Source organism: Vanessa atalanta, chromosome 30, assembly GCF_905147765.1.
Source record: "Vanessa atalanta chromosome 30, ilVanAtal1.2, whole genome shotgun sequence".
Lineage (NCBI taxonomy): Eukaryota > Metazoa > Arthropoda > Insecta > Lepidoptera > Nymphalidae > Vanessa > Vanessa atalanta.
This window is the reverse complement of record NC_061900.1, coordinates 2,790,995-2,816,710: the sequence shown is the minus strand read 5'-3', so window position 1 is coordinate 2,816,710 and position 25,716 is coordinate 2,790,995. Positions and strand designations below refer to the sequence as shown.

General features: G+C 36.6%; 1 protein-coding gene across 1 annotated transcript; it reads right to left on the bottom strand.

Moving 5' to 3' along the window:
- Positions 1-1,333: 1,333 nt before the first annotated feature.
- LOC125075245 lies at positions 1,334-25,716 on the bottom strand. Its single transcript, XM_047686943.1, has 10 exons — positions 25,648-25,716; positions 25,543-25,575; positions 14,954-15,186; positions 11,081-11,316; positions 8,079-8,454; positions 6,701-6,909; positions 5,322-5,795; positions 4,546-5,061; positions 3,351-3,818; positions 1,334-2,188 (listed from the first exon to the last, which is right to left on the bottom strand). The coding sequence occupies exons 3-10, from the start codon at positions 15,156-15,158 to the stop codon at positions 2,021-2,023; spliced, it is 2,652 nt and encodes an 883-aa protein (XP_047542899.1). The 5' UTR covers positions 15,159-15,186; positions 25,543-25,575; positions 25,648-25,716; the 3' UTR covers positions 1,334-2,020.

Sequence of the window (25,716 nt, the reverse complement as noted above, 5' to 3'; positions counted from 1 at the left end):
TACTCATCTTTTTATATAAATAGGCGGACGGGCAAGTCCTGAGCTGAGTCCCTATTGGTAAGTGGACACCAACGCCCAGACAATGGCGCTGTATAATATTAACCATACCTTACATAACCAATGTGTCACCAACCTTGGGAACTAAGATGTATCCCTTGTGCCTTTTACACTGACTCACACACCCTTCAAACACAAAACAGCAATAGTAAGCGTAACTGTGGTACCTACCCAGATTGATTCGCACAAAGCCTAACCAAGTAGACCTAAATAAATGTAGAAAACTTTTCAGTTAGAATAAAAAGATAATGTAGATTAAAAAAACAAAAGCCAGAGGGAAAAGCGCGGAAGATTATGAAGGAATAAAATTTGAAAAAAAAAATATAAAATAAAATTCTCGGCAAAGATCTATTCTCATAAAGCCCAGTCAAATATTAGCGTGTTTACTATGTAATTAAAAATAAATATATACATAAAAATATAGAGTTAAGTTGATAAAAAATATTATAAAGAGAATTAGTGTTACTTTTTGAACGTCATACGTCAATTTGTCAGATGGCTGTCAAAATCATTCGCTTTACGGCGGGAGGCAGTGCGAAATAAGCGTATCGCTGTTAAACTGTTTTTGTAATAATATTAGCAAACTAGAAATTGATTAACCGATTTTGTTATTATTTATTATTATTTAAAAGTAATTTTGTTTTTTTAATAATATATATGTCGGATATGAGTCGGGTTGATTGATGTTGGCATGTATAACACACAATATTATTTGTTTACATTTTAATATTAATTAAATTTGATTTGTTACATTTTTTTAGAAGTTATAAGCTATAATAATTTTATAAAAGTTATGAATATTGTATTTCTTGTAACGACCAATCAGAGCGAAGCATTTGCCTCGAACGGGGACGCCATCTGATTGACAGAGGTTGAGACAGTTTTGACGGATACATTTTGTTGGATTAGAAAAAGGGACAGATCGAGTTGGATCTTGAAAAGTGTAAAAGACTATCTAAAGGTCAGATCGGTGCCCTGAACCCGCTGCTCGGTGTTGTTACTCGTAAGTGTTAATTTGTTGACTTTATATTAATTAAAATACTGTAATTACGTGTTAGTTGTGTTTTGTGCTTGTTCTTTACCCTAATGACGACTAAGCCCGTAACCATTGACGACGATGTCAACAAGAATGATGTTTCTCCAACATATATACAGGCGCCACACGCATGACAGTAGAGAGCGAATAGAGACGTGTCGCTATAAAAGAGCGTCATGACGTTTGCCGTCACGATATACGATACGAGTCGATCATAACCCATAAATAAATAAATAAATAAATATTGGACAACATCACATACATTACTCTGATCCCGATGTAAGTAGCTTAAGCACTTGTGTGTAGAATATCACACGGTACATACACCCAGACTCATGACAACGTAGAAAACTAATGAACTTTTTCTACGTCGACTCGGAGTGGCGTACCCATGAAAACCGGCGTACACACTACTCGACCACGGAGGTCGTTAAAGCGACAATACAATAAGTTTGAAGGTTGTGTGAGCAGTGACTACAGCCTTAACTTAACATCTCAGTTCTCTAGGTGGTGTATTAATATTTGGTTTCAGTTTAATCGAGTAGTTCTAACTTATATTTAATAACAGACCAAGAATATCACCTAATAACTATAAATAATCGTGTATAAAACGACCGTGTCATCAAGTCTACGACATTTGCGCTATTGACAAATGAATACGATAAAAAAAAAATAAGAAAATATTTTAGTTTATAAATATTGAGAAATTTATTTATGATTTATAATTAAAGTGTAAATTATATTTGGAATACAATAATAAATATAAATCGTGTCTTTGAACTTTATCTTTTAATATGTGTGTGCGTGTGTTTAAATAAATTACACATAAGAGATTTCACACATATTCGATGCTCTTGACAATTTTATTTATTTTCGATTCGATTACGTTTCCCGCCAAATAAAAAAATGACGTTTTGACTTTTTTTTTTATAGTTTAAAAATGACTTCATTGGAGTCAGGTATATTGGCACAATTAACGTTTAAACTACTATTGATATTCTTATGTTTTTTCCCATTTATATGTTTCGATATAATATGTTCTTTACTTGATACGAGCATGTCGCAAGTGAGACAGTTTAAAATGTTCTCGTTGACCTGTAATAGAGAAAAAAGATATTTTATTCTTAGAATCATAAACAAAAAAGAATCACGAAAATGTCGTCCTGACCGATTTCGGTTCCGGCGGCAAATCTCAAGGTAAACCAGCCAAATACGCAGGACATATTATAGAGTACAAGTGTGAAGCCCCAAGAAGGATTTATTGACTTTGCGGAGTCTATTCCCTCTCATATTCCGATGGAAAGGCAATCTGACCGGAAAGAGTTCGGGCGCATGATCAATGGTTTTACGTGCATTTTAGACACGGGAGTGTACCACAGTTCCAACTTCCAGACTGCGTAATGTTACTGAGAATATTTAAACCCAATAATTTTCTACCGCCACGACCTGGGATTCGAACCCAGATCGAGGCATTACAAAGATTATATCTTATACCAGAAGATTCAGCGCCTTGCGGCGATGGTTTTAGTATATAATTTATTCGATATTATAAAGTAGATAAAAGTCCGACTTCGCTCGGGTGAAATAAATAAAACTAAACAAATACAGTTTATCATTTACGTTTTTTATAAACGTTGTGACAATAAAACATCTATATTTATAGATGGTAAGAATAATCATTCTTAGCGCAGCTTTCTGAACGCACCCGTAAACGTCAAACATGGCCGCCCGTTGAACTGTCATGTCATTGAATTTCATGGATTTAAAATCGAAATATCTCGATTATACGAATTTAGCGGTTATATGTTGTCGGCTAAAAAATCATTATTTTTTAACGATCTATAATTGTGGATAGGTTTCGATCGGGTCTGTCGTAGACCTGCACGAAATTATTTACAAAGATGACAATGTAAAACTCTGTCTGTCACCTCCTCACGCTTAAACCGCTGAGCCGATTTAGATGGAATTTGGTAGGGAGATCCGTTCCGGAGTCCCGGGAAGGAACATAGGGTACTTTTAAGTTCACCCCTCAAGGGGGTAAAATTACACTATAAGCAAATCCAATGGAATACGTAAATCTAAGGTTTGTTTTTTTAATTCTTCTTCGATTCGAATAGACTATGGATCTATTCAATCGCGTCCCTTGACGTTAATTTAACAATTTTTAATTTTTTTTATTTTTTTTTTTTGCTGTTTTTCCTCTGTCGTAATTGGACAAAGCCTTATCCAATAATTTTAAATATTAAAAAAAACCAACCTTTCGAAGAAGATGTGGCAAATAATTTCTTTCGAATGTATTTTCTATTAAATAAATGTGCTTATCGTCGGATATGTGTGTGTTAATTTCGTAATTCTTCACGTCCGCCTGACACATATAACAACGGTAGCCGTCGATTTTTTTATAAATACTCTGCCAAGCGTCCCAGCTGACTTTCACCGCTTTGTTATTATAAATAATAATTTTATTTGTCTTCTTCAAATAAATATTTTTACTAGGTTTAACATCGATACGAGTCAATATAACGATATCCGATTCATTGTTTGACATATAAAAGGATTCCTTCTTCAATTCGATATCGATTTGCTTTATTCCCGATTTTAAATCGATTTTCCTTTGTTTCTTATCGATTTTCGTCTCGTGGAATGCTTGCCACGTCAAGTGAGCGGGTAAATCGTCTTTCGTGACTAATACGTTGCAATTACAGCAGTGGTATGTCGTGTTGATCTGGAATTAAAAAGATACGCTGTTAATCACAGATAAGCAAAACATTTATATATTGCCTTTAAAACATTAAGCGCCAACAATCATATCGCAAGCAAAGCTTTAGTGTTGCTTATTAAAAAAAAAGTATTTTTATAGTTTTCACAATATTGCCAATATAACAAATATCTGTAACATTTTTTTTTGTGGCTTTTATTTGTGCTAAGGCACAGATTATTTCGCCTATATCAAGTACTAAAGTGATATTGTTATATATTTTTTATAACACTTGAAGTGACTTTAGCTGTCACTGCCACTTGTCATGCGTCAAGTTGAGCACAGATAAAAATTCGCATCAATAATGACTATGGCGATTATGACTAGTGAAATTTTCTTGATAAATTGTCAAAATCAAAACAACTATATAATTTTAATGACCCGATTTTTTTGATGGCATTGGTTGGCGGACGAGCATTTGGGCCACCCACGACAATGGCGCTGTAAGAAATATTAACCATTCCTTACATCACCATGTGCCACCAACCTTGGGCACTAAGGTGTTATGTCCCTTGTGCCTGTGATTACACTGGCTCACTCACTCTTCCAACCGGAACACAACAATACAATACTGTTATTTGGCGGTAAAATATCTGATGAGTGGGTGGTACCTACCCAGACGGGCTTGTACAAAGCCCTACCACCAAGTAATGATCGAGATCACTTCGAATTTATAAAACAAAAAAAAACTCGCCTGTCTCAGCAAATGTTTGACATGTTTATCGATGAATTTAAATTCTTTCAAACGAAGCACGTGTTCCGGACTTTCAATATGATCTTTCAACAAACCAAAGACAACTTGGGCACAGATAAAGCAATACCATGAACCATCGCCAATGCACAACAAGCTATTATACGCATTGAATGTCACTTTCGCGTATGTGTTCTTATATTTCAGATAAACGAATTCGCCGTTATAAGATTCTATTTTCAAATCATCGCTCGTTTTTTTTTCGTTGCTTTCGATATTTTTTTTCGTTTCTTGTAATTCCATTTTCGAATGAATCACAGACGTTGATTCGATTGGTATTTGATTCGTAGCAGCGTCGATTGGTGGCATTGACGGTGGCATCGATGGTGTGATTACATTGTACGGTACTGTGAGGGCTTGGTTTAGTAATATTCGGTGCATTTGGTCGTTTATGTGAGCAGTGATCAATGGTACGTTGAACATGATATTGCATATCGTGCAATGAGCGCTTTGATTAACCTATAAGAAATTAAAATATTAGAGAGCGTTCACACTTTGAACAACCTGATATGTGAGGTGTCGTGGTATTGCTCCATTGTCAATGAAATAAATAAAAACACAATTTACTCAATTTAACTTTTAAACACCAATCAAAAACAAGCAATCATGTGTTTTTCGACACCACTTACCTCTTATTTATATGTCGAAAATCGCAACGTATCGTGTGAAACGTCTTTTATATATATGATATTAATCGTGGTAATAAATGATGAACTTACCAATCTTATCAGGTTTACACCAAAATATGGTTCGAATGGCGTGAAAGCCAGCTTTTCAATGTGACTTTGCTCATGAATATGGCGCCTCATACCGAGTTCCGGTAAAATGCAGTTACATTTGAAACAATAGTAATCATTCGGCCGCTTGTAAACCATGTTATACGATATCAATGATACCCTTAATGTCAAGTAGAATTGATTAACATATATATAATAACACGATAGAATCGTCGATGCGTTCTGATTCAACGGCATCTGATTTTCATTTTGATTCGACTCATTGAATATAACTCTATCGTTTCTTGAGATAACGTTATTTTTAACGACATGGTTTTCGTTATTTACATTTGTTTGGGTAACGTTATTTTGTGTTGGTTTTTGTTTCTTTAAATGAACGACATCTACATGGTCGTCGATATCAGTACATAATTGCAATTGGTTGCAGTTACCACAGTGATAAAATCTTTCGTTTATCTGTGAAACAAAAGAAATCTTTGTCAAAGATCGAGTTTTCGAATCCGGGGATCTACCACTGGTTTTCGTGGAAGTTACAGTGGACATAACACGGTGAGGAATCATTCTTAAATGTTTCGTTTCAGCTTTTATAATTCGTTATCGTTAGCTTCATCAAATTTTTTTTTAGAAGTCAATATAAATAAAGGACATTGACATTCAATTCCAAATCTAAATTTCATAACGGATTCGTGATATTAATGACGTTTTAAATGGCGATGAATTTGTTATTGAAACTTTTGAAGTAAAATTAAAGTGGATACAAGTTGTTCAGTGTAATAACATTGTATTATAAATATAAATATGTTAATCTAGAACTGTCAGTAGTGCATAATATAGCAGAGCGGTTAGCAAATCGCATGGAATATGTAAATATATGGTTTTTTTATTATCTTTACTTCGCTTGCCTTCAGAATATATTACAGCTTGATCTACACACCTAAACGACGTATACTCTATTCCAACCACTTGATTAGTCTATGATATTCACTATGGATTTACGAAAAAATGGCGTTTTGAACGTCGACGAAACTGTTATCGGAATTTTGGAAGTAAAATTAAAGTGGAATATAAGTAGTTAAGTGTAATTGTGTCGTATTATAAATAAAGATATATTAATCATAAACTCTTAGTAGTGCACAATATAGCTGAGTTATTAGCGAATCGCATGAAATACGTAAATCTAAGGAATAGGCTGTATAAACATGTAGACTCATCGCGTGACGTTTTTGAAGTGCTTGTAAGAGCCTACTTGAATACAATATACGTTTATTATCATATCGATAATATACTATTATTCAAAGACAATATTATCATATTAAAACAGAAATCGATTAAAAATAAATAAAGTAAATGTACCAACTTACCTTCCTAATAATATGCTTCGGATATTTCTTGACGTTTTCACATTTGCTGAGTTTATCCAAATGCGTTTGGTCCGAACAATGCTTAGCCTTTTGACTGACGTGGTAGAAACCCACGCAGACCATACATGTGAATTCGTTTCGTCTCGTAGTCAGTATCATGTGCCACGCGTCAAATTTCACTTGAACATTTTCACCGTTCAAAATTATATCTGAAATGGCATTTTTCTTTAAGTGAATAGAAAAGATTTAACTCCAGAAAAACTAGATTTTGTAGCATTGGATCGCTGCATCAACTAATATCTAACTGTCGAGTCACGCCTCAAAAGACATTTTGATCATACAATGTAAACTCTATACAACGACACTCAAGGGACTGTGTGTATTTTGACATTATAGAGAGTTGTCATTAAATGGAAGGGAGAAAAATCTGTATTAGAAAAAAAAAGTGAATTTCGGACTAGTGTTAGTAATTAAATAAAAAAAAAATCTTATTTGAACGCTATTGCGTATAGTCAGTTATTTTCGTCTGACATCTTCTGCTGCATTAGTATTTTCTTTTGTATATTTTTAAATTATACAATAACGGTGCGATATTGAGGCATCTTGGTGATAAAAAAGTACGTTTTTTTTAATGACGTTGCTGCTTCCAGAGCTGCATTATGCGTGCAAGCAATCACAATGTGTAAACTAAAGAACGGATTTCTTAGAAAGTTCGGTATGTATGGTGCCGACATCTTATTACGGGCTGGGATAATAAAGCGACAAAAGAACGTACACATATGCGCTGTTTTTACTGATGTTGGCAACCGAAAATAACTTTTTATTATAAATGTCGTTGTTGAGGGTGTAACGCTATACAGAGTGTATCATTGTATGGAAGACAAGCTGAACCAAACAAAGTCGAGTGATTTTGACGCTTTAAGGAGTTGGTCGTTAAATCGATTGACGTTACATGGAGTTTAAACTGTATTTTAAAACGTAAACTATTTAAATAAAGTTGAATGGGTTTCTACTCTCTTCGGAGCATATTAATACACTAATAAATAAAAGAAAAGATAAAAGATAAATATTAAATAAAAGATTTATGCACCTAAATATTTTAGTATCTTTCTTTAACTGTGCGTAGTAGTGTAATTAAACTATTCTACCGCGAAACAGCATTATGTTCTGTTACGGTTTGAAGGCTGAGCGAGTAAAAAAACTACGGAACATAACAATTCAGTTCTGACGGCGAGTGACGCATTGACGATATATGTATGTATGGTTTATATTTTTAACAGCTCCAATGTCTATGAACGGAAACGAGAACTAAATCTTACCAATTTAAAACATAAAATACTTATTACAGTATTTTTTAGTACAATTCCGTTACACTTACCTATATATTTAGGTGTAGAAGGAGTCTTAGCAATGGATGCATAGGATAGCTTCCTAGACGAACTGTCGCTACCGTTATCGCTGCTGTTTTCGCTAACGTTACTAATAACGTTATTTTTTGTAACGTTATTTTTTACGTAACGGTCGTCAACGCTGCAAGTTTCGTCGCTCGCGTCACAAGCAATGTTATTTCTATCGAAATGATAAACAGTAGCTTTATTTTCATCGTTATTTAAATTGAAATTATTCAAAACATCCGACGCTCTGTTGATCGCGTATAGCGTTTTGTCTTCGTGATCTTTGCCGTTGTAATGTTCGTCAATTAGAGTTTTCTTAAATATCCTATTGCATACAGAGCAATAGTATTCCTCGTCGATCTGGAAACGGTATATTTGATATAATTACTTATTAAAGAAATTTATGTTCATAACAATAATCCCAACGCAGTTTATCAAGCCTTGTCTAAGATTGCTTAATTTAAAAAAAAAAACTACAAAACTACTAAAAAAACTAGTTTTTTTTTTAGAACAACAGCAACAGCCTGTAAATTTTCCTTTGCTGGGCCTCCTCTCCCTTTGAGGTTTGAAGCGTATTCCACCACAGCTCCAATGCGGGTTGGCGGATAGACATGTTGCAGAATTCCGGTGAAATTAGACACATGCAGGTTACCTCACGATGTTTTCCTTCGCCGAGCACGAGATTAATTATAAACACAAATTAGGCACGTGAAAATTCAGCGATGCTCGCCTGGGTTTGAACCAGCAATCATCGGTTAAGATGCAAGCGTTCTAACCACTAGGGCATTTTTTTTAGGATTTATAATGTTTATTCGCTTCTCAGATACATCCGTTCTAAGGATGGTCACGCTTAATTTTTTTTTGTATAGAACAGCAATACCACCACAATAACTTGACCTATTAAACAAATTTCAAACTCATGTCGAAAATAGATAAACAAGGCATATTATTCAAAACAAGATTATATTAAAGATGAAAAATCGTGGACTTAATATTTATTGACTTCTAGGCAGGATATATAAAAAATGAATGGTTCTTTATTGACATAATCTGTAATTAAAATTGTAGGAAAAAGATTTACTATTGACTTTCTTGCCGGTTTTTCAAGGTAGATTCTACTTTCCGAAACGGTGGTAGCTTCAAATTTAATTCCACACTGTAACATGACGATTTAAAAGTGCTTTTATGAAATTTGTTTTCGTTACTAGTAACCTAAGTTCTCACAGTCACTATGTGACCGATGAGAATTAATCCGAAAACTCATCACAATGAGCTCACCGAAAGGTGGCAAGTTCCGTTCCAAATCTTTCGAATAATACTAAATTTATCTAATAAAGAAGACATTTTATCATTATAACACACTGGAGTCGTTTCCTTATTTGTTTAATCATAAATTATTATTAAAAGTAAAGTCACCAATAATTTATTTTATTTTCATTTATTTTTTTTCTTTTTCGTTATGTTTTGGGACTTAATCGTTAATAGTCATACATATTTTTGTCTCAGTGATTTTGGGACAATAGCTGCACGTAAAACATCGGTTATGGTCTCATTTTGAAGAGCTCCAGCCGTATGTGCAGAAAATTAAAGAGGATTCTTGATTGCGATTTACTAAACTGGCTATTTGACTGGTTTATAAAATTCAAGTTATATTATTTAGTAGAAGTTAAGGAACCCAGTTAAAGTTGTCTTTTTTAATTCTAGTACATATTTGCTGAAAAATATCAAAATAAAAATTCCATGTTTAAATATTGCGCGAAAACACTACTTTGACAATATGGCGCTGCAATGGGGTCGGTGACGTCACTTGCCTATATTGTAATCTGTGGCACATATAATCCACATACAGTAGGCGAACGAGGTTAACAAGCAAGTGACGTCATCATAAGCCCGACCAATCGGGAACGTATTTTGTCACGTGACAAACGGTTTGCTGTCTGGAATACGAAAAAAAATGTCACGTGACTTAAATCCAATATGGCGAACATCCAAGATGGCGGACAGGCTGCTTGAAATCTACCCCCGTGCTATGGATATCAAATGAAACGGTTTGCTGTCAGGAATACGAAAAAAAAAAGTCACGTGACTTAAATCCAATATGGCGGACGTCCAAGATGGCGGACAGGCTATTTGAAATGCATCAACCCGTTTTTAAGGTTTTTAAGCTATTTAATTTAATTTTATATATTATTAGAGCACCTCCGATCTCATATTCTATGAGAGAATATTCGTTAATTAATTGCTGCTAGTTATTTGTACGGTGTATTTATATGAGTATGTTGTATCATTCACGAAATTAATTAACAACGTTATTATTTATTGGTTAAGTTAAGCAATGAATGAAAACAATACAGTAATGTAAGATAATATTATAACAATATAAAATAAATAATAAATATATATTACATTAGACCGTCGAAAACTAAGCATTAGCATTAGCAGCCTGTAAATTTTCCCATTGCTGGGCTAAAGGCTCCTCTCCCTTTGAGGAGAAGGTTTGGAGCATATTCCACCACGCTGCTCCAATGCGGGTTGGCGGAATACACATGTGGCAGAATTTCGTTGAAATTAGACACATGCAGGTTTCCTCACGATGTTTTCCTTCACCGCCGAGCACGAGATGAATTATAAAGGCAAATTAAGCACATGAAAATTCAGTGGTGCCTGCCTGGGTTTGAACCCGAAATCATCGGTTAAGATGCACGCGTTCTAACCACTGAGCCATCTCTTCCCGCTTGCATTCTCAGTGATTTCGTTAAAAGGGACGGAAGTTTGTAACGCGATTGGAGGAAACACGCGCAATTTGATTCGACCAATGAGCGCTCGTTACTAGAGTTGGACGTCAGATGGTAACCAATAGCATAAGTTAACGTTGCTTACCAAGGTCCAGACGTCGTCATTTGCGACTATTTTTACGCCCTGTCGTTTTTTTTTTTTAAATTATTTGACACTTAACAGATTAAAAATATATATTAAAGAGACATACCTTTCTGATGACGCCATCGTATTCGTTTAACGGTTTATATTTTTCTAAATTAGCCTTATGCGTGTCTAATTTTATATGTTCTCCTGGGTTTTCCGTTTGCCTACCGCAGACTATACACTTCCCCTGGTCGCTTATTATCGTGTGGTAATTGTTGTCCGTTACGAGTATATTTGAATTTATTATAATTCCATGCGGCGTCTCTTGGATGGCAAAACGTAGGACGTTGGATCGCTCACCTGAAAAAAAAAAAAAAAAGAAACAATGACAGATTACAATTTTTATCTGTTACACTGTGTATAGTCAATTCAGTTTGTTGATTTTGCGTAATATCTGAGGTCAATTGATCAAGTTCAAGATAAAAGGTCAAGACCAGGGCTGTTTCTGCACAGACCTGAGCGCCAATTTTACCAACAAATTGTCATTATTTCAATCAAACAAAGCAAAATAAAAACCAAATTAGTCAAGTAAACTTCACAATGAAGCGTTTTTGAATAGTCGATGTTTAAACACTACCACTGTATCGGAAAACAGCCTCCAGCGAGATGAAACGGCAAGAAACTCGCATAGTTTCTTTTTTCAAATAAACAGATTCACAATTTACAATAATTACTATCCCGTGATGGGACCCGAGCCTGAATCCAGGCGTTTTTTTTTTTTCTAAAAAGTATTCCTTTGATGAATAATAAGATTTATTTATTAATTTAGTCTTAATAAACTTTTTAAATTTAGTAAATGATAAATTGGTTACATTTCCCGGTATCTTATTATATATGCGTATACCGTTGCCCAAAAACGTTTTCTGTACCGTATGCAAACGAAAAGTAGGAATTACAGGTTCCTTTTCCTATTCAACTAACACAACGATCCAGTTGCAGTTTAGTCGAAGTTGCATCGTATCATAATCGATATAAGTTCACAACCTCCGTGGTCGAGTAGTGTGTACACCGGTTTTCACGGGTACACCACTCCGAGTCGATGTAGAAAAAGTTCATTAGTTTTCTATGTTGTCTTGCGTCTGGGTGTATGTGGTACCGTCGTTACTTCTGATTTTCCATAGCACAAGTGCTTTAGCTACTTACATTGGGATCAGAGTAATGTATGTGATGTTGTCCAATATTTATTTATTGGTTATAAGTTAGCAGAATTAGCCCTCAGACGCGTTTAAGCCGAGACTAATTTTAGTAAGGAATAATCGAAGTTTGATCGGAATCGTATAGGTAAAGTTAGAAGTCAACAGAATTTGCCCCCTGGATACTTTCGACCAGGGTTCGCGGATGTATATCATGATATATATCAATTGATTTTTCCTATCTTCTGAAAAACACTCATAGATCTATGCTTAAGGCCTGACTCTGAATGTTTACTTTTTATGATTAGTCAATTACAAATTAATATTAAAATAAAATTAGTTGATTTATCTCACAAACAAATGTAGATATAATGATAAAAGGTACTTGTTTTTTATTTTACAGGATTTTTTCGAACCCTGCTTTTAACAGACAACATTAACGTAAAAATATACAGACAGGACAAGGGTCTGCATATTATAAAACAAGGCTGCTCAACCCCAGGCCCTGAACGAGTTTCTGGAGGCCCGCGCAAGTGAGGTTTGAAAATTTCAGAAACGAAATTCTTCAGAAGATTTTGCAGATTTCTGGAAATTGGTACTGGTAAGGAGAATTTCCAGCAATAACTGACCTAGCGTTACAGTTTTTAGGTAGTTTTGTATGAACATATATATGTGAAAAGGTTTTTACAGATCTTAATTATGTAAAAAATAAATACCGCACATCTTTACCTGAGCAACATATTAGTGTCTTGTTGTTACTGTCAACATCGGATTTGTCGCCAGAAATAAATAAATTATTAAAATATAAACAACACCAGAAATCACATTGACTGTATCAACTAACTACCCTAGTTTCCGATTTGTGGAGATACATTCTTCAATTTTGTTTCTTTATTTAGAATAAGATACTCTTTGTCCCTAATATTACCTACGACAAGCTCGAAGTCCAGCGAAGATCTGCGAATGTTTAGTAAAAATATAAAATAACGCCACAATTTATAAAAAATAAAATGTAAAAAAAGGCACGGTGAACTGTGAACCCGTGGATGTTGTATATTAAATAAAAAAATATATATATACAGTCAAAATCTGTTATAACGACATTGAAGGGACTACTCAAATTTAGTCGTAAAAACCGATAGTTGTAACAACCGGTGATGCGTATTTTTTAATGAAGTGGTATTATTTAATGTGTAGGTCATAGGTATTAATAGGTAAAATATATTAATGTATGTAATTAAATTATACTTCGTTTATTTCAATCAAAACGCTTATTAAAATTAATAACGCTCTCTAACTTTGAAATAATACGCGACCTTTCTTCGATATTAATCTGCTCTCTTTTTGCTCTCGACATGTTGGCAGTTTCACAATTAACTCAACACTGTGTTTTGGTGCGTCTTGTGTACAAATGCGTGTGTTTTGTTTCTAAGAATTACAAAAGACCCTAAACCTTTAATTTGTGCCTAAACTCGACACGTGTTTACCTTTACGATAATAGCCATTGACCATTAATTACACTATGCCTATTCAAATTGTTTACAATACGGATCAGCTGGTTGTTCTACAGATATAATTTTTCGAAAACATTGGCCAAATGTGGTCGTTTAATGCGGTATGTCGTAGTAAGCAATGTCGTAAAAAGCAATATTTTTATAAGACAGTTATATAGCATTCAGCCGGGACCTTTGATTTTGGTCATTATAACCGATATGTTGTTCTAAACGGTGTCGCCATAAACGGTTTTAACTCTATTACCTAATACACAAATATTTACAAATTGTTTTCTGAATATTTGAGTTTTAATTGCGCTTGTCCTGAGGGTAACTGAAATAGAAAATATATGTGGCCTTTCGTGAATATCTGAATCCAACGTTTGGCCCGACTCGTCAAAAGGTTGAGCAGCCTTGTTATAAAACACGTTTCTCCGCCGTGTCTGCCTGCCAATCTTTCTAAATGTGATAAACTCGGAAAACTACCGAACGGATTTTTGTGACTGGACAGAGTGATTCGAAAGCCAGGTGCTATTGTTCATTACGTTTGTGTTTAATTTGTCTGAAATATGACGCAGATGTCATTCGACGCGTAAGCTATCGAGTTACATATTTTACGATCCGTAGACTCTTATAAATTCATGCGAAGCCGAGACGTGCGGTAATACGACGCCAAGATTGCCAGGGTCGACCATTTTCACATCCTAACGTCGTGCAAAGAGCCCTACCACCAAGTTAAGAGTATCTATTTATTGAATATATGTGTGTATGTAATTCGTTGTGTTGTGGTAGGACTTCGATGGTCAATGAACCAGTGGAAGTACCAGCGCAAGGAATATGACATACTTCCAGAGGTTACTAGCGTTAAGGGGCGGTTATTATATTTACAAAGATAAGAACCCAGATGGTCCAGTGGTTAGAGCGCGTGCATCTTATCCGATAGTTTCGGGTTAAAACCCAGGCAAGAACCAAGGAATTTTTATGAGCTTGTGTTTATAATTCATCTCGTGCTGGGCGGTAAAGGAAAACATCGTGAGGAAACCTGCATGTGTCTAATTTCAACGAGATTCTGCCACATTTGTATTCCACCAACCCGCATTAGAGCAACGTGGTCCAAACCTTCTCCTCAAAGGGAGAGGAGGCCTTAGCCCAACAGTGGGAAATTTACAGGCTGTTATTATTATTTTTACAGTACCTATGGACTTGCCATCAGGGCCCCATATGCTAGCCACATGACATATATGATGAAGATACAGAACTGCTTCTAAACTGTTTAAGTATAATTCAATTTGATTCGGTCATATTTCTTACCTGTGTCATTGAACTTTGTATTCTCTCTAACAGTTTGGATCTCGAACTCTTGCAAAAGATCTTCTTTTCTAAAAGGTTCCTCTGTGAAAACGAATCCGTCTATTTCGTAGGCTTTATTGAAGAGTTTCGAACTTCCTCCGTAAGCGACATCGTCGTTGATGTTCGGTAAATATTTACATTGGACGTTCACCTCGGGTAGTTCCATTTTATCATTTTCATCCGTAACACGCTTACTGTAACAAACATTTTATAATAGGCCATTTGACTGATTTTTAAAATCCAATTTATAAAATTTAGTAGAGGTCAAGGAACCCAGTAAAAGTTGTTTTTTTTTTTAATTCTAGTATATATTTGCTGAGAAATATCAAATTAAAAATTCCATATTTAAATAGCGCGCGAAAACGCTACTTTGACAATATGGCGCTGCAATGGGGTCGGTGACGTCACTTTCCTGTATTGTAATCTGTGCCACATATAATCCACATACAGTAGGCGAACGAGGTTAACATGCAAGTGACGTCACCATAAGCCCGACCAATCAGGAGCGTTTTGTGTCAGGTGACAAACTTCTAAAAAAATGCATTTTTATTTATGGGTTTGAGAATTAATTAATTATTATTTTAACTTTTGTTAGTAAATAACCATTTTTAAACTCATAATATATACTGTTGGAATAAACATCTTAGCCGAGGGACATCTGCGTCAAGTCAAACAAATACACTTTTAAAAAAAAAAAAAGGGCGGGAGTTTTTGGCGGCAGACAGATTGGATCGCGATTATCATATTGACTGTGTAGCGTTGATGGTTATTTGTCTTGTAAATTAAATGTTTTTTTATCTTTTGTGGTAAATTGATTGTTATTGTAAATTAAAGGTCATTGTTGTAGAGGTTAGCTTATTTGTTTTTTTATCTTTTGTGTAATTCCTACTTCTGGTTCTAAAATCAGAAGTGGGATTCACCTGTGCCCACTTGGTACCAATATTAGCAAATAACCATCAATCTATTTTGCTATGTCTAATACGTCGCGTTCGCGTAGAAATTCGGTTGAAGTACCTCGCGGTAGGTCGAAACGAGGGTCGCGTCGGCATCGTTCTCGGTCTCGTCATCATCGCTCTCGCCGTATTGAACGTGATAGTTCGGTGAAACAGGCGTTAAGTACAATCATAGCTAGGCTAAATGCGGTTGAGGAAAACACAACGAATATCTCGCAAACGCCTCCTCCGCGTAACGTGCCCAACACATCTCAGAATGATAACGAAATACTTTCATCAGCGCATACTTTCGCTGACGCTTTGTTCTCGATTACCCGCAATAAGCAACGTGATTATTATGTGTCTAATTTTGATCCGACTATCCATAATTTTGAGGTGTGGTGTGATGAAGTGGAACGTGCTAAATCTGCGAATTACTGGGGTGAGTCAGAATGTTTCTCGAGTTGCGGGTTGTTTGAAGGGGGACGCGAGGGTTTGGCTTGACGAGTGGACAACAAATGATCGGTCGTGGTCGAACTTCAAGAGGGAGTTTAAGTCTCTTTGCCCAAAAAGGATCAACAGGGCAAATATTCTCTTTGAGGTTATGACCTCTACTTCTGATCAGTTTCCCACGTACGCCGAATACGCACGCCGCTCCTTGTTGCGACTGCGAATAGTTAATGGGTTGAGTGAGGACCTAAGGGTTGAAATCGTAATTCGTGGCATTACTGACGCACAAATTAGGGCGGCCGCCATGAACGCTAATCTGACGGTAGATACTTTAGTTTCATTCCTTGCTATTTACGTAAAACCGAATCACAATGTTAAAATAGATAACCGTGGAGTTAGGCCTAGTGAGGTTAGGAAGCGTGACTCGAAGAATTCTAACATTAGGTGTTACATCTGTAACAACACGGGTCACACGCGGTATACCTGCCCTAAAAAGTGAAAACCGTCTGACGGTTACTCTAAAGTAACATGTACTTTTTGCAAGAAAGTAGGTCATGAAGAAAATAAGTGTTTCGCGAAATCTAGGACCGAGAATAATAACCAGAGGAAAGTTAATTTATGTAAGGAACTGTCGGTCGCTTCTCGTTGTAGCGACATTAGTGCCGCGGTTATACAGGGCATACCGGTTGATGTACTGATAGACAGCGGCGCCTTAAACGTGTCGCTTATATCATCAGACGCCGTTAAGCATTTCGCGTGCAGACGTAAGCCGACTTACTGTATCTTGAAGGGTATCAGTAGCGATCAAATTATCGCACGCGAATTCGTTACGCTTACCTTAGAGTTTAGTCACATTTCGCTTGAGGTAGATTTAATCATCGTTCCGTCATCATATATGAATACGCCGGTTATTATCGGAACCGATGTATTAAATAGGGATGGCGTCACGTTTGTCCGCACCAAAGATAAGCAGTTCCTGACTCGGTCTTTAGATCAGGCAGTACTAGGGGTCAATAAGGTAACGCGAAATTCCCTTGATGATATAAACACACCACTGTCCGGTGAGGATTTTGACTCCCTTATAAGCGTACTAAAAGATTTCTTGCCGTTTTTAGTTTCGGGTACTGCTACTACTACTGTAAAAACGGGTGAAATGAAAATACGCCTTACCAGTGAAATACCAGTCACTTACCATCCTTATCGGCTTTCTTATCCAGAAAAACTAAAAGTTAGAGAAATGATTGCGGACTTATTGCATAAGGGAATAATAAGGGAGTCAACATCTGAATACGCGAGCCCCATTATTCTAGTAAAAAAGAAAGACGGTACGGACAGAATGTGTGTGGACTTTCGGGCCCTTAATAGAATTACCATTAAAGACAGATACCCCCTACCGTTGATTGAAGATCACATAGACCGTCTTGGGAGCTCTAAATTCTTTTCGAGCCTCGATATGGCATCCGGGTTCCACCAGATTTTGATTAGCAAGGAGTCAAGGCACCTAACAGGGTTTGTTACACCCGAAGGGCACTACGAATATCGTAAAATGCCCTTTGGGTTGTGTAATGCTCCCACCGTGTACCAGAGAATCATCACAAAGACCCTCAAAAAGTTTATCGAAGCTGGTGATACCCTTATTTACATTGATGACGTACTTTTAATGAGTTTAACGGTTCAGGACGGTATTAACTTACTAAAAGAAGTTTTGCAAACTCTCACTGAAGCGGGATTTTCGATAAACCTCAAAAAGTGTTCTTTTTTAACATCTGAGGTTGAGTACCTGGGGCGAATTATAGCACACGGTCAGGTTAGGCCGAGCCCCCGAAAGATTGAGGCATTGGTAAACACTTCGGTTCCAAGTAATGTTAAACAGGTTCGCCAGTTCCTCGGTCTAGCGGGATATTTTCGGCGGTACATTGAAGGGTATGCGACTAAGACGGCTAGTATCTCACGCTTAACAAAAAAAGACACTAAATTTAATTGGGGCCCCGAGCAGGAAGCGGCTCGACAATATGTTATCAAAGCATTAACTAGTGAACCGATACTCGCAATATTTGATCCTCGTTTAGAGACTGAACTTCACACGGATGCTAGTAGCGCAGGCTACGGGGCCGTGCTGATGCAGGTTCAGGATGATGGCAGTAAGAGAGTCGTAGCTTATTTTAGCAAGGTGACACAGGGTGCTGAAAGCAGGTATCATTCGTATGAGTTAGAGACGCTGGCGGTCGTCAGGGCGTTGCAAAATTTTAGGCACCATTTAATTGGAATCCCGTTTAAAATTGTCACCGACTGCAACGCTCTGAAGGCCACCGAGCGAAAGAAGGACCTGCTTCCGCGCGTTGCTCGTTGGTGGATTTTTATGCAAGATTTTAACTTTACGATCCAGTATAGAAAAGGTGCAATGATGACGCACGCTGATTATTTAAGCAGGAATCCACCAGCAGTGCACATTAATCACATCGATAAACCAGCCAACTGGGCTCAGATGGCCCAGGCGGCTGATGACGAAACCCGTGACCTTCTTAGGAAGCTAAGCGAAGGTGAATTAGATTCACGACGCTATGAAAGCCGTAACGGCCTTCTTTACTATCGGTACTCACCAGTCGGCGAGGAATCTCGACTTTTGTGCTACATTCCCAAAGGTCACCGACTAAGTCTTTTACGAGTGTTCCATGACGAACATGGGCATATTGGCACTGATAAGACACTAGACCTTATCAGGAAGCACTTTTGGTTCCCTGGCCTTAAGCAGTTTGTCGCGAAATATACCTCGCATTGTCTCATCTGCATTACCAAGAAACGGGTTCCTAGAGCCCCCAGACAACCTATCATATCGTGGCGTAAGCCCGATGTTCCTTTTGATACTATCCACGTTGACGTCCTGGGCCCCTTGCCCGAATCTAACGGGTATAAATTTGTGTTCGTTCTGGTGGACTCTTTTACAAAATTCTGCTTGCTTTATCCCATTTATCGCCAGGACACCAGTGAACTTAAACGCGTCCTCGACAATGCGATATCTCTGTTCGGAGTTCCGAAACTGGTTGTGTGTGACCGCGGACGTATGTTCGAAGCCGCTGACTTCACCGGTTGGATATCTGCACTCGGGTGTGACATACATTATGTGACGCCCGGGATGCATCATTCGAATGGTCAAGCTGAGAGATACGTCCGTACAGTCCTGAACTTGATACGCGTCGGTAGTAGTACTAGTGATAAGTCTTGGTCAGAGTCTCTATCTAAAATTCAACTTGTGCTAAATATAACCAGGCAGAAATCTACACAATTGTCAGCCCTAAATCTGTTAGTTGGCATCGAAGCTACCACGCCCGTGATTAGAAGCTTGATTCGAGACGTCGCAATTGAAAACATATCCACTTCTCGGGAAGCTTGGCGAGAGATGCGCAGAAGCCGAGCTGGCGAACTGCTAGAGAAGAATCGAAACAACCAAGATTCTTACGTTAACAAAGACCGGCGACCTCCGAAGACGTTTAACGTCGGTGACTGTGCATTCGTCATAAAATATTCGCAGTCAACCGGAAAACTCGACGCTGGGATGCGAGGCCCGTACCATGTTATCAAAGTTTTACCAGGTGGCCGCTATGAATTAAAACTGCTAAGTGGTGCTCGTGGCAAGACCACTCAAGCGGCGGCCCAATACATGGTACCTTGGAAGGGTGAATGGTGCCCTGAAAGTTGCGCATCGTTCTTTGAGGGTGAGTTCAATCGTTTTTTTTTTACAGCTATGAGTTTATGTGTAATGCAAACGATGGCGAACCATGAAAGTCTGACAGTTAAAACAGTAATGTAAAGCGAAGTTCTCAAGGATTGAAAGTGTGCCAAGCGTTATCTCATCATGTCAAAATATGAGCACTGCGTAAACTGCCTCTGCTTGATGGATCTATATCATGGGCATCGCGTAATACTGCCTCTGCCCAAAGGTAAAGTAAACTGGGCATCGCGTAATACTGCCTCTGCTTGATGGATCTATATCATGGGCATCGCGTAATACTGCCTCTGCCCAAAGGTAAAGTAAACTGGGCATCGCGTAATACTGCCTCTGCCCAATGGTAAAGTAAACTGGGTATCGCGTAATACTGCCTCTGCCCAAAGGTAAAATAAAATGGGCATCGCGTAATACTGCCTCTGCCAAGGACTTGCGTTTCTGTCCAATAAGTTTTATGTTTGTGTGTTTATCACGTGCTTAATTAGTGTGATTGACGAAATAGATAATGGCTGAGTGAAAGAGGGCCGCATAAGTGTGATGAATGAAAGATTAGGCAAATATTTTTCTATTTCGTTTATTTTTAATAAATTCTTTTCGACAGATGCCTGTGATGACGATGAGATCGTGGATGTCGCTATAGCCGAGCCTTCTGCGAATCTCATCAGCAATCAAGAGACAGTGTGGGTGCCCGAGGACGGCGCACCGTCAGGAGAGGCCGTGTTGGAATAAACATCTTAGCCGAGGGACATCTGCGTCAAGTCAAACAAATACACTTTTAAAAAAAAAAAAAGGGCGGGAGTTTTTGGCGGCAGACAGATTGGATCGCGATTATCATATTGACTGTGTAGCGTTGATGGTTATTTGTCTTGTAAATTAAATGTTTTTTTATCTTTTGTGGTAAATTGATTGTTATTGTAAATTAAAGGTCATTGTTGTAGAGGTTAGCTTATTTGTTTTTTTATCTTTTGTGTAATTCCTACTTCTGGTTCTAAAAATACTGATTACAATAATTGACACTTTATTTTTCGCATTGTCAAATAGCCTATTGTGAAAAAAATTCACCTTCCCTTCCATGAGATTTATTAATGTCTAATTAAAGTGAAACCAATAAACAAATATGGCGTGGTAGACTCTTTTAGTAATGTTGGTACAATTCAATGATCGACTGTAAATACTTAATAACTCGTTGACAGATATTTCTGAATTTATGAATTTAAATCCTTTTTTTCTCTCTTTTTTCGATAATTGTATTATTTTATGATTATTTGATTTAATTTATTATCTTAGTCTCGTAATTCAATGGATGAATGTATTGTTATTAGTTTAATAGTAATAAATATTCAATGTTATTTAGATAATTTATTTATATCAAAATCATTTTGATTTTTATTTAAGAAGGCTTTTGAATCGTCAAGAAGAACCGACAAGAAACTAAGTAGTTACTCTTTTTCAACATCTAAAAATACAGTCATGTTAGTTAAATACAATTCTATACGTACGTTTTGTCGCCTGCCTGGAAATCAACAAGCATAACTCCACGCTTTTATTTTTTTTATTAACAACAGACTTACTCTTGCCTACATACTTAAAGTTAAGTACTGATACAGACTCAGGTGGAACGCGTTTGCCTGGAAAATAAAATGTCATTGATTTTCGTCTTCGACATAACGTGTGTCGCCATTGTCAGTGTATACGTAAACTATGAATGTTTCATGTTAAATATTACGTAGATAAAGGTGTATGTGTTAAACGCATCGTAGTGTGTGTGATGTTTTTTTTTTTTAATGTAATGCATATTTTATAAAAATATTAGCTTTCTTTTTCTCCACGTAAACTTTAATAGACCCAAATTTCATACACCTCCATTCGCGTCTTTTTGGTAAAAAAGGAGCTACAAAGTTATTGCTTCATGTATTCATATATAGATTACTAGCTTTGCCCGCGACTTCGGGCGCGTTTGAATTTAACAAAAAAGTTATAGTTGTAGACTACACGTTACAGATTAACAGCCTGTAAAGCCACAAAAGCCACAAAGGACATAACATCGTAGTTCCTAAAGTTTTGATGGCGCATATGCGATGCAATGTGCGATAAATCTCGACACCATCAGGTGACCGATTTGCTCCGCCAACATATATCATAAAAAACACAGGCGTTACGTTTTACTAGCTAAGAATCCGGCGTCGGTTTGTTTTCACGAAGCGTGAGGAATGTGTTACCATTCTTATTGTTCGTACAATAAATGACGAACGTTGAAGATGTCTGAAATATCATGACGACTGGGACTTTACGATCCGTGGAGTTATTTATCATCATATTGAATTAACTTGCTTAGCTTAGAAATAAAATGTTTGTTTTGTTTCCTTATGTAATTTTATAGTATATACGTATAATAAAATTTGAGTGTCTGTTTTTAATACTAAAATACCCGCTTTTTACTAAATGCATATGTATATTTATACACGGTACATATACCGAAATAACATTTATTAAATTTTTGTCTGTCTATCTGTTTGTTCCGGCTGGACGGATTTTGAGGTGACTTTCACTGACAGAAAGCTGATGTAATAAGCAGTAACTAGGGCTACGAGCTGCATCATGCATCCCAGGCAGGCACCACTAAATATTCATGTGCTCAATTTGTGTTTATAATTCATCTCGTGCTCAGCGGTGAAGGAAGACATCTTCAGTGTAATTTTAACGAAATTCTGCCACATGTATCCACTAACCCGCATTGGAGCAGTGGTGGATTATGCTACAAACCTTCTCCTCAATGGGAGAGGAGGCCCGTTTTCATCTCGATGGAAAAACGTATTACGCGATTCGTCGGATGCGGTGTTGACGAGCTACACACCCCCAAGGGTGTCCTCTTCGTGGACCGTGGAAAAGGAAGACCTTCGGTTTCGATATGGAGAACCTCAAGACCAGCATTCCTATCCGGTCCACGGTGAGAGCCGTTCCCACTTCGGCCAAGCGAGCCACCTTCCGAAAGTCTCACCTCCACCAGTCGTCCAGGGCGTCAACCGTTGAACGGCCCGCCTTGAAGCCGTACTGGGCTTCTTAAAGACCCGTACTTATTGGGCTTCTGAGAGTGCTGAACGAGACGGGCCGCGATGATTACCTCGAATATTTGTCCGTCTCGTTCAGCAGCACTGTTGGCCTATACGCCAAAGGGGAATCCATCGACCGACATTCCTTCGGACACAACCACAACTTCCCTTTCTTCCAAGTCTTCGGAAACTGCCCGCTGCGCAGACATTCGTCGAACAGCTCCTGAAGCCTTGCACCTAGGTATTCCAGGGCACAAAACACGCCCTGGACCCGGCGCCGTCGACCATCTATATCTTCCACTCCGTGATCAGTGGTGGAACCACTGTGTCTTTAATCACAGAGCGAAGTGATATCTGCGGAGGGACATGCTCGGCTGGGTGGGGGAAGAGGAACTATCCACGCACACCACGGGTACGGACGCCCCCATGAGTAAGGCCTTAGCCCAACAGGCAATCATGTACAGGCTGTGACAGCACTTTACTTGATATAAGAAATATACATAAATAAATGTTTTGGAAAATTATATTATTGTTTAAGGGTTTGCATAACTTTATCACTGGATTCCATACTTTCGACAGTTGAAATCCATCGATATTGAAATTAATATAGTATAAAAAAAAATGCGAATCGATACGGTGATATTCGTTTGTAAAACACGGGATCGAGTGTCGAGTGCACATAAAACAAATAGAAGGGGGGTTAAGTCACAATGGTAGTGGTGACCAGTGTTTACGCAGCAAACGTACGAGAAAGGAGGTAGTCCGATATGGACACGTCTAATGCCGTCAACATCTACCAGCAAACTTCAGTCTCGTGAACAAGACATTCGTAGATAACGTCGAAATATCGAGCTCCACCAAATAAAAAAAATAAAAAAAATGGTAATTATCCCGTTTCAAATACTTATAGTAATGATATGTTTATTTCGTAACCCATAAATACATAAACTACAAATAAAATCTACATAAAACGAATACCAGAAGCTATTGTGTATTTATCATTATGTTAAGTGCTATGCAGTTTTAATTGCTCTACATTGTACCTACATATAACATTCCTTTAAATACATTATATAATAAATGATAGACAAGTTCATTGCAATGCGTCATCAGTCATTAAAAATCAATGTAGCATTATCGGTTTACATAGAATCTATTACGCCTTCAAAATTAAATTGAACTGGTAATCTACCAAACTAAGCCCAACCGTTCAATCTCTAGTGTCTTCACCATCATATCTGACATTGGTGAAATAATCTGGACTCATTGCTGAGATAGAGATTTTTGGAGGATTGTGAAACTCATGTAATAAAAATGATAAAAGTAAATAAAATTCTTGGATATATATTGTAACTTGGAAATGCTTCTATTGATTTGACTTAAAAATAATAATTAAAAAAGGGTTTTGACTTTTAAATTTATCTAAATCTATATGGGTGTCTTTGTTGACATGAATTTTTTAACAGTATTTTATGTATTTTTATCGCAGAGTAAATCTTGAATGCACAGGTACTGTTTATACTAAGAATCTACAAAGTCGGAAATACTGGTGTGTTACTATGTAAATTTAAAAGTATTTTATTTAAATTAAGTATTTTAATATGTAAGTACATATCAAAATTAATAATAGTTACTATACAAATTAGGAATATAATGGAGCCATGAAATAATAGTATTGTCTCTATTTAATTACAATTTAGATTCTCTCGGCCCAAAATTAAAAAGCCATCTTGTTACCGTTTGAGGCAATAAGATTGCACAACAGGTAACATTTGTGTGATTTGAGTCAAACAGCTATATTTGAAGTAAAATATCATAAATAGATCAATCAATAATGGTTTAATGGCTGCCTAGCAATTTAAAAAATACAGGTTCGATTTTGACCCTTTGGATTATTGTCGTCCCAAATCTTTAAACAAACTTTAAGTTTAATTGCAGAGAAAATAGGAATATTTGTAATTCTTTAAAATGTGGATTGTAAAAATTAAAAAATATATATATATATTATCACTAATATGACAAGTTGGAACATTTTCTACATAATTCTAAAGTTTTTTTTTTTTTTAACAGAGCAGGGAATGGTGTATACATATATATTTTATTCATTTTACATTTCATTAATCAACAGAAAATATTTAAGCTCGAATTTGAACACCAATGAAAGTTTTAAATATGATTTTTTTTTTTTTAATTATCACTCCATTGTAAAAATTAAAATTCCTACAGAATTAAGAAAAATCTATTTATATATAAATATAATTATTTTTTTAAAATAATAACCGATATATTCACACTGTATTATAAATAATAATTTTCTAACATTGAATAATTTGTAAACAGCGTTAGAAAAATTTAATAAGATTCATAAAGGCAATATCAACATGAAAAACTTACTTCACACCTGAAGTACCATTTCGATGCTCTGGTCTTGAAAACAATACAATGTAAAATAAGAATTCAAATAATACTTTTATCAGATAAAACACCATGTCCACTTACAAACGATAAGAATTAAGAATGAAAAAGTACTGGCCACTGGCACGTCTAAGCTTATGCACCGAGAGCTTT